Consider the following 15,856-nt stretch of genomic DNA (forward strand, 5'->3'; position numbering starts at 1 on the left):
AAGTCCCATGTCACTGCCAGCATGCACCATGGCACTTGGGGGCTAATGTAAAGTCATTTTTTGATCAACTTATTGAAGACCCGACTCATCCCGTTGTAATGAGCCGACCCTTGGGGGCTACCAATTGCTCCTGTCAAAAATTCAAGGTACACAAGCCTCAGTCCATTATATTGAAAGATCCACTACTCAGTTGGTAGAGTACAAAGCTCTTAACCTTATGGATGTGGGTTCAAGCCCCATGGTGGAGATTACATCATATGATGTTATTATCAATGAATTATATACAAAGTCCCAGCTCAGTATTATCTTACTGAGCCGACCCTTGGGGGCTACACGTTGCTGCTCAAGTATACATGATCATATTTACAAAGTCCTTGCTCATTATTGCATAATGACCCGGCCCTTGGGGGCTACAAGTGATATGAATATAATGGAGATCTACATCTTCAAGCCGGCTGAAAATCAGATGAGTATTTCAAGGCCAATATTCTTCACAATATTTTTCTGTGAGAAATCAATGTCAGCAAATTGATTATGAAGCTGGTATATTGACCCGGACTTCCCACAAGAAGGAAATGACAAGGACTTAAGGATGATCAGGTGCCGGCTTACAAGAGTTCTTAACCCAGAGCATAATCTGTCAAAATTGTTCTTGTGTTTGTTTTACAGGATCAGCTTAACATGGATGAATCCAAATTAAACTGGGGGCTAATGTCAGGGATATACCCCGCGGTGTGACCCGGCCGGAGATATAATCCGGCTGGGATTTGATGTTTCATTGGTGACCCGGCAGACTATAAGCCGGCGGGAACAGTTAAGCAGGTTAAGCCGGCGGGAACAGTTAAGCAGGTTAAGCCGGCAGACACAGTCATGTAAGCCGGCAGACACAGTCAAGCATTGTAAGCTGGCAGTCACAGTCATGTAAGCTGGACAGTTAAGCCAGACAGTTAAGCCAGATTGTAAGCCGGCTTACGTTAAGAAGCCCAAGACGTTAAGAAGCCCATGGAGAGAAGCCCATGGTAAGACGTCAAAATAGATTAAGTCCTAATCCGAGTTTGACTCTACATGTAACCCGCCCCTTCAACTTATATAAGGAGGGGCGGGGCACCCCAAGAGGAGGGCAAGAAAAGAATCATTAAGGCTAGACACAAAGAGAGGAGAGCCGGATTTACGGCGTCTCCCTCATGAGCATAATGAGACCTAGCCACAAACAGCATGTAGGGTTATTACCAGATGATGTTTCCCGGGGCCCGAAGCTGTCTAAATCCTTGTCTTATGTGTTGCGTCTCTCGTCCTGATCAACCCCTCTCAAGCTACCACATAGATGTGTTGGCCTCACGACTAAGTCCTCACACTAGGACATCTGCCGTGATAAATCCACGACAGAGATGGAAGAACTGCCCAAAAGCTATACAAGGGCAATATCAAGGTCATGTTAAGAAGTCCACCATCATTCTTAAAGCACTTGCATCACAAGATCTCTAAATTTGACACTCTTTATTTGGCATGCCCAGGTCTCACAATGACATCAATGTGTTGCAGCGATCACCATTGTTTGCCAGGGTGACTAAAGGGACCCTCCTTGCCACTATACTGTCAATGGGCATGAATACAACATGGGCTACTATCTGGTTGACAGTATCTATTCTTCGTGAGCTACCTTTGTCAAGACCATCTCTGACCCAATTGGTCAGAAAAAGTCCCACTTTTCGCAAAAGCAAGAAGCGGCTAGAAAGGATGTTGAGAGTGCAGTTGGAGTTCTGCAGGTACGTTTTGTAATTGTTTTTGGACCTGCTAAACAATGGGATCCAAAGACCTTGTGGGAGGTGATGACATGTTGTGTGATCATACACAACATGACCGTGGATGCCGCCGTAGGTCTTGAATTTGAGAACATGGATGATCCTATTGAACTTCTAGATCAAAATCCGGCCACATTTGATGAATTTATTGAAATACATCAACAAATTCGGGATCGAGCAACCCATGAATAACTGAAGATAGATCTGATTAAGCATCTCTGGACGGTTAAAGAGGACAACATTGTTGAGGTGTAATATTTAAATTAGAACTACTGTTGCATTTGAACATTTTGTTAGCTAAGATATACGGCTATTTTGAACGTGCGGATGTATGTAGATTTTTTTTTTTAAAGTTGGGGGCCGATGTATTCGGGTAGTTTTGGATGGCCGGCTCCCACATCCATGTCCGTGAACTGATCCTCTCTCTGTCAACGGATGCGGTGTCCGGTTTGCATTCTAACATAGCTTACAAAATGGTCTTATATTATTGGACACACGGAGTATTTTCTTTCTTGTTTCAACGAATGATTTATGGATTCGACTTGATAAGCATAAATACCGTGAGGTCTCAATTGACATTGCCGGAGTTCAAGTGATTACAAAGTCAAAAAGTAGTCCTCTCTTAATTAATCCTAATAATTCTAATCTTAAAAAAAGGTTCACAGTTTGTACTACAGGCTAGATCTGGTAACAGCCAGCTCTGACCGACACGGAAAAGAAAAAAAAATGCAGCCTCCCTACAAACAAGACGAGCCGCCGACGACGACGTTGTTGTGGGCGTCGAGCGGGACGAAGGCCAGCGCGGCGAGGACGGCGAGCAGGCAGACGGGCACGAGCAGCAGCGAGAGCGGCGGCGGGGGCAGCGGCGGGAGCACGAGGGGCAGGAAGGCGAGCGACGCGGCCACCCAGAGGAACACCATGAGCAGCTGGATGGTGAAGCAGCCCGGCGGCGGCGGCGTTCTCTGGCAGCTCTTCGGCCCCCCGCGGCGCTGCGGCTGCTGCTGCTTCTGCCCCACCGGCGCCGGCGGCATCTGCATTCGCCTACGGTGATCAGAGGTGCCCCTCGCCGCTCTCCTCTCCATCCTTGTAGGCACAGGGATCGTATGAGAAGCTCAGACCAACTGACGGACCACTTCCTCCGATGGTTAGACTATGCGACGAGGGACTCTCCGGCCGGCCAGTCGGACGAGCTCGTCGTAGCCGCGGCACGGCTTCAGCGGAGGAGGGAGGAGGCTGCGATGGATTGTGCGTCTGAGAGAGGAAGGAGGCTGCGAGCAATAGAAGGGGGGATCGAGCTGGTGGTTGTTCAACGGCTTTATTAGTACTAGTAGGAGTAGGATCAAAGTGGGGCGGCTGCTTGCTTCGGGGCAGGTTCGTTGAACAACGTGATGGCTAAGCTGCTGCATGTTTTGACTGGACTCGGGCTCCCTCCCTGGTCTCCACCCCCAGCCACGCCCAACCTCGGATGATCGTACCCCCGTTCCCATGCAAGCACACGCACCGGGTCGCGGCTCCGTACGGCGAGATCGGGTCGGAGATCGCGTGCGGCCGGGGCTGTTGACGTCCAGATCTCGGGGCAGCAGGTGCAGCGTATGTGGAGGAGCCAGTGGATGCATGTGGGGAGCATGGAATTCCAAGTGCGGCGGGACGGATTAGCGGCGCATTAAGACGTGTTGGTTGAGGGGACGACGCACCTGACCAAGTGCGTGCAGTCGGCGGTCGCCTTTCCCGTTCCCGATCTGTCGCCGCCGGCCGTCCGACAGCTTGCCCGCGTGCAGGTTCAGTGTCCGGGGGCATGCGTACGGCGCGGCATCGGTGTGCCTTCCCTGTCGCCGCCGCTTTCTACTTCGGGACGCATGGATGAGCGCCGACGCATCGTCGTCATCGATCGCGAACCCACACGGTTGTTGGTGGCGTGTTAATCTAATTGGCTGATTAATTGGGGGAGACAGCATGTGTTGGTAGGGAAGAACACGTGCTGATTGCAGTAGGCGACTCGACTGAAGATTGGAGCGACGACGTCAGCTTGCACGCACGGGCTTAAGCGTGTATGCATGCATGCTGAGCTGTCATCTCGTCTGCGTGTTCGGGGTTTCAAGCGTCTGAAAAGTGTGCGTGCGTGTCGCATGGACTTTGCACAGTGAAGACAATCGCAAGTGACCAGCAAATCAATAAATCTTATGCATAACTTTTTTCGAGAGCACGCAAATTGCGTAAACTGAAAGAAGAAGAATCTTACTCAGAAGAAGAAGAAGAAGAAGAATCGCCATGTACGAGAATAGTTCGTCTTCGAAAATATATCATGCGCATGCTGATATGTGCTAGTGACATCAGAAGCCTGACCATATGTATCCAAGACGATTCGTCTAGAGTACCTTTTTCTTTTTTGCAAATTTCTCGTCGAAAGTCTTTAGTACTGCACTTTATGCTCTTTATTTTTAGTCACATTCTTTGACAGTGACTTGACGGCGCCAAAAAGTATATGCCCAAGAGAAAGGAGGACGTTCGCCTGGAAACGTAACCTTGGTGCCATCCAACGAACATGATCGGCAGTTTTCTACGCAATTTCTTAGACGGCAGGTGACTGCCTTTCTCTTTTCTGTATAAAGCGCGATCAGGCTCAACGCCAGCTCGCAAAATTTGAGCGACTTCAACGTGGAACACCTAATCGTTCGTAAATGTCCAGATCAGACGGTCTGGACACTTTTATATCCAACCAACACGATTAGATAATGTACTGTTCCGTATCTTTCTCTCAAGTATGTACTAGTTTAACTATTGCATGTAATAGTTGCAACTTGTTTATGATGTTGGATTATGAAGGAAGTTCATCTTCCATTCCTGTTTTTGGAACTGTTGTTCCGATAGGTTATGTTGGGCTGTGATGTTGAAGTTTAGATATAAATTTCAAAATCAATGTGTGTGTGTGTGTGTGTGTGTGTGTGTGTGTTGCCATAATTACGGTTACAATCTCACTACTTCAACCATGGTCACTACAACAATCATCCATTCTTGATCCTGTCAACCAAACACACAAAATGACTATCCCTAGCCAGCTCTTATCCTTCCAACCAAACACTAAAATGTGGTTATCCAACTCTCCTAATCCCTAACAACCAGACGGCAAAAAATGGATATCCCCAACAACATGGTTAAGGATATCCTCAGCCAAGTCATCCTTGATCGTGAACCGAACGCCAATGATGACGAGAAGTTGAGGAAAATGGTGGGTGCGAGGATGATGGGTTGGGTTCGTGGTGTGTAGGTAGGGATGGGAGGTGGGACGCCAGCACTGGAGAAGATACATGTCCCCCAAAAGATAGATGGATGATCGAGGCAATAACATGACTGACAACGATGGTGTCTGGAATAGGCGACAAGACAATGCCAGCGTGAGAGAGGGCGGGTCGTCAAATAAAAAATACATAAACTTTTCTAGATGTAACATATTGAGGTTGGTCGTTGCTTGATCCAATCAATTGTGATTTTGGAAAGAAGCATAACCCATAAGAGATAAACCTTAGCCATAGGAGTGATAGAATCTCAATTTCATCGCCCGTGTTTTCATTGGCCCCCTAGTCTCCGGCGGCCACATCGGCACCAAAAGATGGGAGGAACCACATATCACCATTGGGTTGTAGTCTATTTTTTTTCTCGATGCTAGTTTTATGTCTATGGTGATGATGTCTCAATGATGGAGGTAACGTCACATATAATAAAAGGCTCACTCTAACTATCTGTCCTGATGTGGTCTCATGGCCAAGAAAAACACATCATGGAGTTTGTGGTGCTTTTGTCCCACGAAATGACATATCTGTAACCCGTTGGGTTATTGTTCGGCGCTTCGATCTGTCAATGGTTATTCGCCTGATCTTCTTCCCTGGCAATACAACAACGTGCAACGGTTTGATAATCTAGCTTGCAAAGGGTGTGTCTCCGATCACAATGCATTCAACGATCTTCTGTTCTTACTTACCGGGATGGATGGTTCACCAGGCTTATTAAAACATTTGAGGTTAGTCTAGCTTATGCAGGTTTAGTCTTCTCCTATTTCGTCGAGGGCTTAAAAAAAGTGAAAATGCAAAAGATGAAGTTAGAGGTAACGACATCAAGGAACTTTGATGCAGCTTTAGTTGCATAAGAAATCTTTTTTGTAATTGTATTTTCAGTTTTTTCGATCCAACGCAATATTTTGTATTTGATGAATAAAATTGTTTTTTAAGATGTCTAAGTTGTAGGCAATCTCTTTTTGAAGGAAGGGCACCCTTAGTTTTTCTATCATTTTTAAGAGAACCCGTTATCTTTATTAGTGCAAGTACTATATTTACCTAACCGATGAAGCCCAGTCCCATCCACCTTACAACTCTAGTATTTTTTTCATTTCGAGGGTTAACTAGTGATTTGGCATAGGAAATTCCCTATTTGATGCTTATTGTGTCAAATTGCTCGAAAAACACACATGGTTTACTTCATTTGGGACAGACCAACTCGAGAAGTGACTCGGAAGCAGTTTCATTTCGTTTCAACAATTCTGGCTCATCTTTCCTTTTCTGGTTTTCATGGTTTACTTCATTTTTTCCTTTTCTTTGGTTTGTTGGTTTTTCCGCTTCCATTTACGTACTTTTTTATTCTTCTTTCTTTCTTTATTCCATCTTCACTAACCCGCAAAAAAAAAATTCCTTCTTGACTAGTTTTTTTCTCCGCCACTTCCTTTGGGCTTTTCTCGGTTACTTCGGACTTATTTCATCCTTTTCTTTTTCCCCATTTTTTTCTATTTACTGATCATGACTATTTTTTTACAAAATCATAAAAATTACTCTTAATTGTTTTAGAACTTTATGTTTTTGTGATTTTTAGAATTTATGAACATTTTTATACACACCATGAATTTTACAATAACACAATAAATTTTATGAAATGCAATTCAAATTGTTTTTAAACATGCCAACGTATTTGGACAATTTATATATATTTTAATATACAGTGAATATTTTTAAAAAATTCACAACATTTTTAAAAATTGCAAATATCTTTAAAAATTAAGGAATCTTTTCATATTGTGAGTATTTCATTTTTCAGTTTTTGGGAATCCTTCAAAAAATGTTAACATCTTTATTTATTTTTTAAGGGATTTTTAGTATGTAAAATGTAAAAAAGATTCGACAGCCGGTTATCGGGCTAAAACAGACAGGAAAACCGAACAACGAAAACCGCTCAAGCAGCGCTGCGCTTATCGTCAGAGTGGGCCGGCCCACTACACTCGTGGTGTCTCGCCTCACACCAACCCTAGCCGCCAGGAGTCCAGGACGCCGCCGAGCCCATCCACCATCCCAGTCACCGCCCGTCCACCGCCGCTTTCGTCCTCCCCCACCGCCGTTCCAAGCCGCCGCCTCCTCCTCCGCGACCACCTCCTCCTCTCCATCTAGCCCTAGCGCCGCCAGCCAGCCCGCTCGCTCGCCTGCCACTCCCGTCAGCCGCTGCGAGGAGGAGACCATGAAGCTCGACGTGAACGCCCTCCGCTACCTCTCCAAGGATGACTTCCGCGTCCTCACCGCCTGCGAGATGGGCATGCGCAACGTAAGGCCTTAAACCCTACACCTCAGCAAAGCCTCCACCCGACGCCATGTGAGACTGTTTCGCGCTGACGCTTCGGTTTTGCTTTTGGATTCGCAGCACGAGATCGTGCCCGCGGAGCTCGTCGACCGCATCGCCGGATTGAAGTGAGTTGTGACGCATGCTCTGCTGTGAATTTTGCTGTATGTGGTCTGGGAAATTGATGCCTGTGGTAGGTGTATTTAGCTGCCAAGTGTGGGGATGGTGATTAGCGTTCTCAGCCGAGTTGATATGATAGCTCGTGGGCTGTCATTTAAGGTTAATCGTTGGGTCTGAACTTCACATAGTGTTTCGGTTAAGCTTTGCACCTTTGCAATTTGTGATGCACAATATCAATAGTTGTATACATAACCGTTGATTAAAACGAAGTTGGAATTCACTGTCAGAACTTTGGGCTGCAGTAATGTAATGTCCACTGCGTGTTGAAAAAGTCGAGGTCCGAGACCACGGCTTAAAACAACTTAGGTTCTCTCTGTGTTAGAGCTCAGTATTCTTTGGAAACCAGTTTTAAATGGATTATATTGTTTGGTTTAATAGATCTCTATGTTATCTTGGTGAGTGTATTATAATTCTTTGTGGATTTAGGCATGGAGGCACATATAAAGTGCTGCGGAATCTGTTGAAGAACAAACTGGTGCACCATGATTGTAAAAAATGTGAGTCATTGATGTCGAACCTTGCTTCATTTTATGCTTAGATGTATATCTGGATTATCATAGGTGCTTTTCCTTTTTTTGGTTATAGATGATGGGTTTCGGCTCACATACCTTGGGTATGACTTCCTCGCCATAAAAACTTTGGTTAATCGTGGAGTCTTTGCTTCGGTTGGTCGCCAAATCGGTGTTGGAAAAGAGTCAGGTACATGGATTATTGATTTCCTGCTCATTTTATATATTTTGCCTCAGTTTATGGTTGTTATCCTGTGCTTTACTTATATTTTAAAGTTGCACAAGAAAGACATTGTGAAACATGCGAGTCACTGCTTGTCCTTGCATGTTCTGTTATATACTATCTGTGATGACATATCAGTTTACAACTCGATTAAGAAAAAGAACAGCTAACTAAAGTTCTAAACACCCAATCATGTAAACACAGCCCAACCAAACTAGATTATCATAATCCATGGCAATGCCATATCGAATCCTAGATTGTACCTAGCAAATGTCAAGTGCTTTATGTGGAATGTTTATTTTTCTTATAGATATATTTGAGGTTGCCACGGAGGATGGAACAGTGTTGGCCATGAAGCTTCATAGGTTGGGTAGGACATCTTTTAGGGCTGTCAAATCAAAGCGTGACTATTTAGCTCACCGGAGGAGCTTTAACTGGCTGTACCTATCACGACTTGCGGCCTTAAAGGAATTTGCTTTTATGAAGGTTTTTGCATGGCTATACTTTTCATTCATTTTATCTGTCTAACTGCTTAATTGTTTAACACTCTTATACTGTTTTCTCATTCCACTTGAAGGCTTTAGGAGACCATGGATTCCCTGTTCCCACAGCGGTGGACTGCAATCGGCACTGTGTGATCATGTCACTTGTGCCGGGATATCCACTGTAAGTTGACATTCTTGTAAATGAATTTTAATTTTATTCATGAGTCTTTTTCCCTTTACGAAGAGACTGACGTAGGTGTTGCATTCTGTTATGCAGTGTTCAGATAAGAGAATTGCAAAATCCAGATGATGTTTTTGACAAAATTCTTGGTCTTGTAATTCGTTTGGCGGAGCATGGGCTGATACATTGTGATTTTAATGAATTCAATATCATGGTACTACTTTTACCCCCTCTTATCATTATTACACTCGGATAAGTCAGCTTGTTCATTCTTCATTTCTCTCTTTCTTGTATTGCCTTTGCAATGTTTTAGATTCTGTAGTTTCTGCATCATGTTTATGAACCAATTATGTTTTTCTCGGTGCTGCTTCTTTGAAGTATGCTCTGATGTCAGTGGTTTTGGAGGTTTCAGAGAGAAATATAGTGATTTTGGATCGTAACCTTTATCAAGGTTTGCCATGTGTACGAAACAAAACACATGCCTTTAAACTGCCATTTCGAGTTGAACAGAATGGTGTTTTCAGTATTTAATTCTTCAACAAGCATAACTGAAGTTTTTTGATTTGTCAGTATGTATCTTAGTATCTTACCCTATATTTTATCCTTCATGCGTATTGATGTTCTGCAGATTGACGATGATGAAACTGTTACGATGATCGACTTCCCACAGATGGTATCTGTTTCGCACCGGAATGCCCAGATGTATGTAGCATATTCTAATAGCTAAAGCCTAACAGAGGACTGCTTTCTGTTCAATATTCATGAGGTTTGTTTTTGCAGGTATTTTGATCGAGATATTGGGTGTATCTACAAGTTCTTCAACAAAAGGTATCACCTTACAGAGTGTAATATAAAAATACCATCTTATCCATTACAACTGATTTTATTATTAAGCTTTGTCTTCCTTTTGTATCAGGTTCAATCTTACAGAGAAAGGTGGACAAGATGGTTCTGAAACTGATGATGATGACAGTGGCAGGCCGTCCTTTCTGTCCATTCAAAAGTCTTCTGGTGCCTTGGACAAAGAACTAGCTGCCAGTGGCTTCACCAAAAAAGAGCAAGTTGAGATAGAAAAGGTGGGTCAGATGTTGGTGCAAAACTCATATTGATGAGTTTGTCATTTTGAAGATCTATAAGATTTTACTATAACGGCAGAAGTATTGTCATTTGGTTAATGTTGATAATGGGGGCGTGACCATATGGGGATCTTGTGACAATGCACTTTTTGAAGGCAATAACATTATTAGATCACAAAATTATGTTAAAGTTTTAGATAAAAATGGAGTGTTCCTTGTCATGTGCAGTCGTATTAATTTTACATTGAATATCGATAATTAGATCCTGGTGAGTGCTGACCTTCTCTTCCTTTCACGTGATTACAGTTCATTGATGAGAATGCTGAAGAACACGATTCCGGCTCAGATGATGAGGATTCAACATCAGAACAGGATAGTGAAGGTGGCGATGCCGTGTCTGCTGAAATCAGTTCCTTGAAAATAGTAGACCAGGTATTGATCTGCATCTAAATATTTTTCTAATTTAAATTTGTCGCCAAGCTTTGCCCACTGCCAAACTGTCATCCAGCAGATTCAGTTTTCTCAGTTACTAGTTTTTGAAGTATGTTTTGGTGGATATTGTTCAGGACCCTGCAGGTGTGCCTGATCTTGTTGTGATGGATTCAGATAAACATGAAACTTTATCTAAAGAGGTTAGTAATATATTCATTTGACTGACTAGACAAACTTATCAATGGATATTGCTTACTTCTGCTGATCTACCTTGCAGCATGCAACAAGCACAAGTCCCAGTGGCGAGAACAAATCGACAGATCCAGCCGACGATGGCATCGTGGACCCTAAGGGAGCCGAATCAGGAGGCGACGACGACGATGACTCGTCTGAGGATACCGAGGATGAAGATGACGCATTGCTGACAAAGCAGCTGAACAAGCAAAGGAAAAGGGCGATGGCAGCCGCCCTCGGGCGTAGAAGGCCCCTCAACTCGAGGAACGCTTACAAGGATAAGGGCAAGGGCACCATGAACTCCAAGATCCAGAGGCAAGCCTGCCAATGGTGAAAGGTTGGTTGGTCCTGCTTGTTTCTGGTTGGAGATCTCAAGAAGGTTTGGTGCGGTCTTGAGTGCGCCGAGCGGACTCGCTAGTCGTACGAGTATATTTCCGTTGTCAGTTTTGGTTGTTGTACTGGTGCTTCTCCAGGGTTTTACCCGCTGAGCTGTAGTAAAAAAAATGTGATACTGGTATCTTGTACTATTATCAGCTATAAGTACTATACACTTGTTGCTCTTTGGCAGTTTACTAAAGCAAAACCAAGCCTATATCATTCTCCTGAGGTGTAACCAGTTGCCGTTCCCGCTAGATTGTGTCTTACTGATACATGACACTTCAATCTACCTTGGCAGTGAGCGGCGGCACTGCATCATGGCGGCGGCTCGCCGCAGCATCTCCAGCCGGGAGGACGCGCCGTGCCTGGTGGGTCCGGCCGCGGCTGCGGCAGCAGCATCCTTGGATAACTCTGTCCTCATCCTGGCCTTCTGCGCCCACCCCACCAGCCCCTGCTGGATGTGCTCGTCGAAGATCTCCTTGTTGAAGAAGGTCCCCATCTGCGCCACGATCGCGTACAGCGGCAGGGTGCTGTAGCTGCACAGCAGCTGGATGACGACCCTGCAAGCAAAGGGCAAAACCAACAGCTGTCTTTGAGCCTGAACTTGAAAAACATGGCTGTTTGCTTGCTTCTTTTTCTTCATAATGAGAAGAGTGAGACGATGGATTGCCACCCACCCGATGACGAGCCTCGGCACGATGAACGGGACGTGGTCCATGATGCACGAGTTGAAGCCGTAGGTGGTCTTGCAAATGGCAAAAGGAAAACCCAACAGAGACACAGTTAGTCACTAGCATCCATCCTCTCTTCTTTTCTCTTCTACTGATATGTACTTTGCAGAGGACACTTACGAGGATCCAGAAGAAGAGCGCGATCTCGAAGGCGTTCTGGAAGAGGATGAAGTGGATCAGGTAGAGGATCACCCTCGGCTTACCGCACCAGAAGTGCTCGTCCGACGGGTTCACCACCAGGTCGCCCTCGATCGCCGAGTGCTTCTCCGCGACGTCGTGCGCCAGCTGAGCTATCACGTGCTCCAGCTTCGTGCCCACGGCCAGCAGCAGCTGCAAGCAGCAGCAGCAGCAGCAGCAGCACAAGGAGGCTTATCTACAGAAATTCACACTTTGACATGCGTGCTGGGGTTCAGGGACACTTACGATGAGAGGAAGGAAGGAGATCCAGAAGTAGGTGTGCCAGCCTGCAGGTCAATCAGCAAGTGGTATACGATGCTGCAATAGTTGTAAACACTGGAAATGGCAATGTGATTGCAACTTACCATTGACGTTCAGCAACATGAATATCACCACGAATATCCACAGGTACCACCTAAATGTAGCAATGGTAAAAAAATTGATCAGGCCACCCGGTTGCGCTGCTCAACAGCTACTGCTAAATGAACCCAGGAATTGAGAATTTTCACCCGAAACATCGACCTGGGAATTATCAAAAACATAATTTCTGAGTTTGGATTACCTTATGCCAACTACCTTCTTGAAATCAGCCTCCAGAGCCCGCACCATGTATCTGTGAAAGCCAAATTTTGGGTTTCCTCGGCAATGCGTCTGCAGAGAAAATGAGCTCCTGTTAATTCTCACAGATGAAGAGCATGGAGTGTCAGCATGCTGTTGAACTATCATCTTTACCATGATGAAACCGAGTCGCATGGTCGCGTAGTCCGATTTAGTGACTGACGCATAAAACTGCTTAACAAAAGAATGCTGAAGGAATGTTCTGATTAGTAGGTTTAAATTATTATTTTTGGTGTTTTGACTGGAAAACATATGATTGATTATATGGGATGCATTTCTTACCATCCAGCTCAACACCGTAGACTCCATGCCAACACCATTAAAACGTTCCCTGATAAATTCAAATTGTTGAACGTTGGTCAACTTCTTAGGTCCTGCAGTTCCACAGGATTGCATAAGCCATAACTAGGCAGCCTATTTTTCCTTAAATATGCATACATTTCTAGCATTAAATTATTTCTAAAGTAAAGGTATCGATTAGATCAAAATGTGGGGCAGCAACCGACCGTTTCCTGCATTGTTTTTATGAATTTCAGTCTCCCATTGTTTCCATTGGCGAATCTGAGCAATAGAAGAGTGTTCAAGTTAACTTGCAAACAAAATCAATCATTAGTGGAGTTATAAAAACACTAAACCAAAACCGGTGTTATGAAAGTTGACCTTGGCGCCTCCTAAAACCATGGTCAGAACACTGAAAATCACATGGGTGATGGCCAGAACAAAAATGAAAATATGCAACTGATGTAACGCTTCGAGCGACAGCAAAGGAACTTTTCCCTGCCAACACAAAAAACCGGAGTTAGCACAAGGTTACCTAGGATCATTCCAGCATTGCACATCTTTTATATGTTGGAAGAACTGGGGTTAAAGTCATATAGCACTCTTTGTCTTTGTGCGCACCCACTTTTAAAATTCAGTGAGCAAGGTAACATCCGTAGTTAGCAACTTGCAAACATATGTTATATATTTCTATAGTGCACTAGCATAACCTGAATTAGAGTGAAATTGTATGTATTAATTATGAAGTGCATAATTAAACAAAAGGTGACTCTTCAAACTAACGGCCCATTCACCTTGTTTCTGCAATGGTCGGACCGCGGCGCATTCCTAGGAAGCAGCCTGCGACCGCCGAGAGCGGCAACAGAATGCTCCTCCATCTTCTTGCAGGGCAGCAAGTAGTTGGTCCAGCTGGGAGGGATGCATGTCCTTTGGATCACGTCTTGCGACACCGTCATCAGCAGAGAGATGAACCCCAGAAGCATCAGCTCTGCATCATCATCACACCCAAAGACAGTCTGAAACTGGAAATGCAGCTCATGCTTATGCAGAAGGCACCATTTGTTCTCATCTGATTGAGGCCAAATGAGACGGTGAACGAACGAGCCCTGAGCTACCCCCTCATTTTGCAATCAATAAGATGGATAAAGGGAGCAGAGGGGAGATGAACATTCTGCAATGAGAAATGCTGTTGAAACTCTGAAGAAAAGGTGAATGCTACTGTGTACCTTCTTTCACCTTGAGGAGGGCCTCGAAGAGCGCCTTCTGGTGCTTCCTCTTGAGCGTCTGCATGCATGCACTCCGTATTAAGCGCATCGAGGCAAGGGGAGATCATCGGCGAGACTGGGGTTGGCCGGGTCACCTTGCCGAGGTAATGGAGGCATCGTTCGGCGGCGAGGGAGATGGTCACGATGAGGGAGCAGACCCCCGCGACGATCCACGTCGGCGTGTACTCCAGCGCGTCCGCATCCACCTCCCCGCCAGCGCCACCGCCCTCCATAACCCCAGTCACCTCCGCCGCCACCGGCAGGCGATCGGCCTCACCTTCCGGCCATCTGTCTGGCCGCGAAACGCAGAAGAGACGTCGTGGGCCGCCGCAGGGTGGCGGTGGCGGTGGAGTCGCTCGTTCGCGATCGGCAGTGCGGGCTTGGTTCGTTGGGACACCGGAGCGCGTTGATCGTGCTGTCCCGATCAGAAATTGGGAAAAAAAAAAAGAAGTCCAGTGCGGCCAGCGTCGGTTCGATGTAACGTTGGCCAGTTCACTCGCTGCACAGCGTGAGCCCACGCGTCCGTGCCACTGTTTGGCACCCGTGCCGTCCGCTCCGGTGTCCGGCGCGCGCGTGATCGTTGTTCGGCCGTGTGATCTGATCGATTGTTTTTTAGGGGTGTGTGATTGGACCGATTGATTTGCCCAGCCCAGCTCAACCCGAGAATAAAATGAGCCCACTTTCACATCCCATTTCAGGCGTGTTTTTTCCATCAGTTTGTCTAATTCACATCTAGATGTTATTTAAGGATGTCACATCTAAGCTCCCACAATGTATAATGCAACAACAAGAAATAGAAAAAAACTAAAAAAAATAGACCACAAACAGAGTGGACATCAGCTTGTCACATCTAGATGTGTCCTAGACAGACCCTTTTTCTATAGGCCCCAACCCCAAAACTAAAGCTGTACATCAAATTTTTTTTTGACCCGGCTACGGAGCGCGGCTGCGCTGGTTCGTTGATTCGAGCGCACCCTCCCTCACAGGCGCCTCGAACAGAACGGCCAAAACTGCTCCGCGTGATGCGCGTGTTGCTAGCAGGCACAATCAGCACCCTCACCCGCCATGCATGCATCCATCCACATCCATCCATCACAACAGCTAAGCCATCTAGTACGCGTGTATGGCAAAGTAGCTGCTCAATGATGCCTAGCACACGCGTGTGCTAGCTTGCTTCTTTGCTACGTTTTCTCACACACTTGCAACTGCTCGTGCTGCCTAGCTTGTTGTGTCGCCGCCGGTCGCCAAACCCTCATCAACCGATTCGTCCGCGTACTGCCTAGTGTACCGTGTCGAACGCCCCCTCGCCGGATGATCCATCTGGTCACCTAGCTTATCGCTCATTGGCACCGTTGCTCGGGAGCCAGGCCGACCAATATAACGGCCCCGATGCCAGACTACGTCCCTCGTGTCCCTCCCTTTTGAGGCGTATGCTGAATCGTGTCCCTCACAACCTCCTCTACGATGAATCGATGATCACTACAGCACACTACTCGTACCTCTTGCGACGACCACCACTACTACCTCAAAATGAAGTGAGCATCGCCCCTCGGAACCACGGCATCGCTCTGTTGCGCACCGCGTCGTCACATGGCCCTCTCTATATCAAGCAAGTTCATAGGAAATGGGGATTAGCAACCACTTGTACGTCATACGAGTACATCTTCTACTACATCGTATCACAACTCTTCATC

At 45.8% G+C, this 15,856-nt stretch overlaps 2 protein-coding genes across 2 annotated transcripts; one reads left to right on the forward strand and one right to left on the reverse strand.

The window, feature by feature from the left end:
• Window positions 1–7,059: 7,059 nt before the first annotated feature.
• LOC109765378 (serine/threonine-protein kinase rio2) lies at window positions 7,060–11,306 on the forward strand. The gene is made up of 13 exons (XM_020324166.4): window positions 7,060–7,379; window positions 7,476–7,522; window positions 8,001–8,071; window positions 8,160–8,273; window positions 8,617–8,792; window positions 8,884–8,972; window positions 9,069–9,186; window positions 9,601–9,674; window positions 9,753–9,800; window positions 9,889–10,048; window positions 10,355–10,480; window positions 10,615–10,680; window positions 10,758–11,306. Exons 1-13 carry the CDS (start codon window positions 7,296–7,298, stop codon window positions 11,046–11,048), a joined length of 1,464 nt encoding a protein of 487 aa, XP_020179755.1. The 5' UTR covers window positions 7,060–7,295; the 3' UTR covers window positions 11,049–11,306.
• Window positions 11,307–11,375: 69 nt separating this feature from the next.
• On the reverse strand, window positions 11,376–15,260 carry LOC109765379 (MLO-like protein 15). Its single transcript, XM_020324167.3, has 13 exons — window positions 14,258–15,260; window positions 14,124–14,181; window positions 13,692–13,885; window positions 13,279–13,395; window positions 13,125–13,179; window positions 12,901–12,992; window positions 12,733–12,807; window positions 12,563–12,651; window positions 12,366–12,415; window positions 12,247–12,287; window positions 11,944–12,153; window positions 11,770–11,837; window positions 11,376–11,652 (listed from the first exon to the last, which is right to left on the reverse strand). The coding sequence occupies exons 1-13, from the start codon at window positions 14,873–14,875 to the stop codon at window positions 11,379–11,381; spliced, it is 1,941 nt and encodes a 646-aa protein (XP_020179756.2). The 5' UTR covers window positions 14,876–15,260; the 3' UTR covers window positions 11,376–11,378.
• Between the last annotated feature and the right edge of the window lie 596 nt (window positions 15,261–15,856).

The sequence above is a fragment of the Aegilops tauschii genome, chromosome 3 (assembly GCF_002575655.3).
Source record: "Aegilops tauschii subsp. strangulata cultivar AL8/78 chromosome 3, Aet v6.0, whole genome shotgun sequence".
In the NCBI taxonomy this organism is placed as follows: domain Eukaryota; kingdom Viridiplantae; phylum Streptophyta; class Magnoliopsida; order Poales; family Poaceae; genus Aegilops; species Aegilops tauschii.

What these genes read in the sequence shown, in the direction of transcription:
- LOC109765378 (XM_020324166.4), top strand. Translation starts at nt 7,296, where the DNA reads ATGAAGCTCGACGTGAACGCCCTCCGCTACCTCTCCAAGGATGACTTC. An exon ending in GCACCATGATTGTAAAAAAT is followed by an intron (nt 8,072 to 8,159) that starts GTGAGTCATTGA and finishes TTTTGGTTATAG; the next exon opens with ATGATGGGTTTCGGCTCACA. An exon ending in AGCAAGTTGAGATAGAAAAG is followed by an intron (nt 10,049 to 10,354) that starts GTGGGTCAGATG and finishes ACGTGATTACAG; the next exon opens with TTCATTGATGAGAATGCTGA.
- LOC109765379 (XM_020324167.3), bottom strand. Translation starts at nt 14,875, where the DNA reads ATGGAAAAAACACGCCTGAAATGGGATGTGAAAGTGGGCTCATTTTAT. An exon ending in CCGACCATTGCAGAAACAAG is followed by an intron (nt 13,396 to 13,691) that starts GTGAATGGGCCG and finishes TTGTGTTGGCAG; the next exon opens with GGAAAAGTTCCTTTGCTGTC. An exon ending in TCTCCTTCCTTCCTCTCATC is followed by an intron (nt 12,154 to 12,246) that starts GTAAGTGTCCCT and finishes TGCTGCTTGCAG; the next exon opens with CTGCTGCTGGCCGTGGGCAC.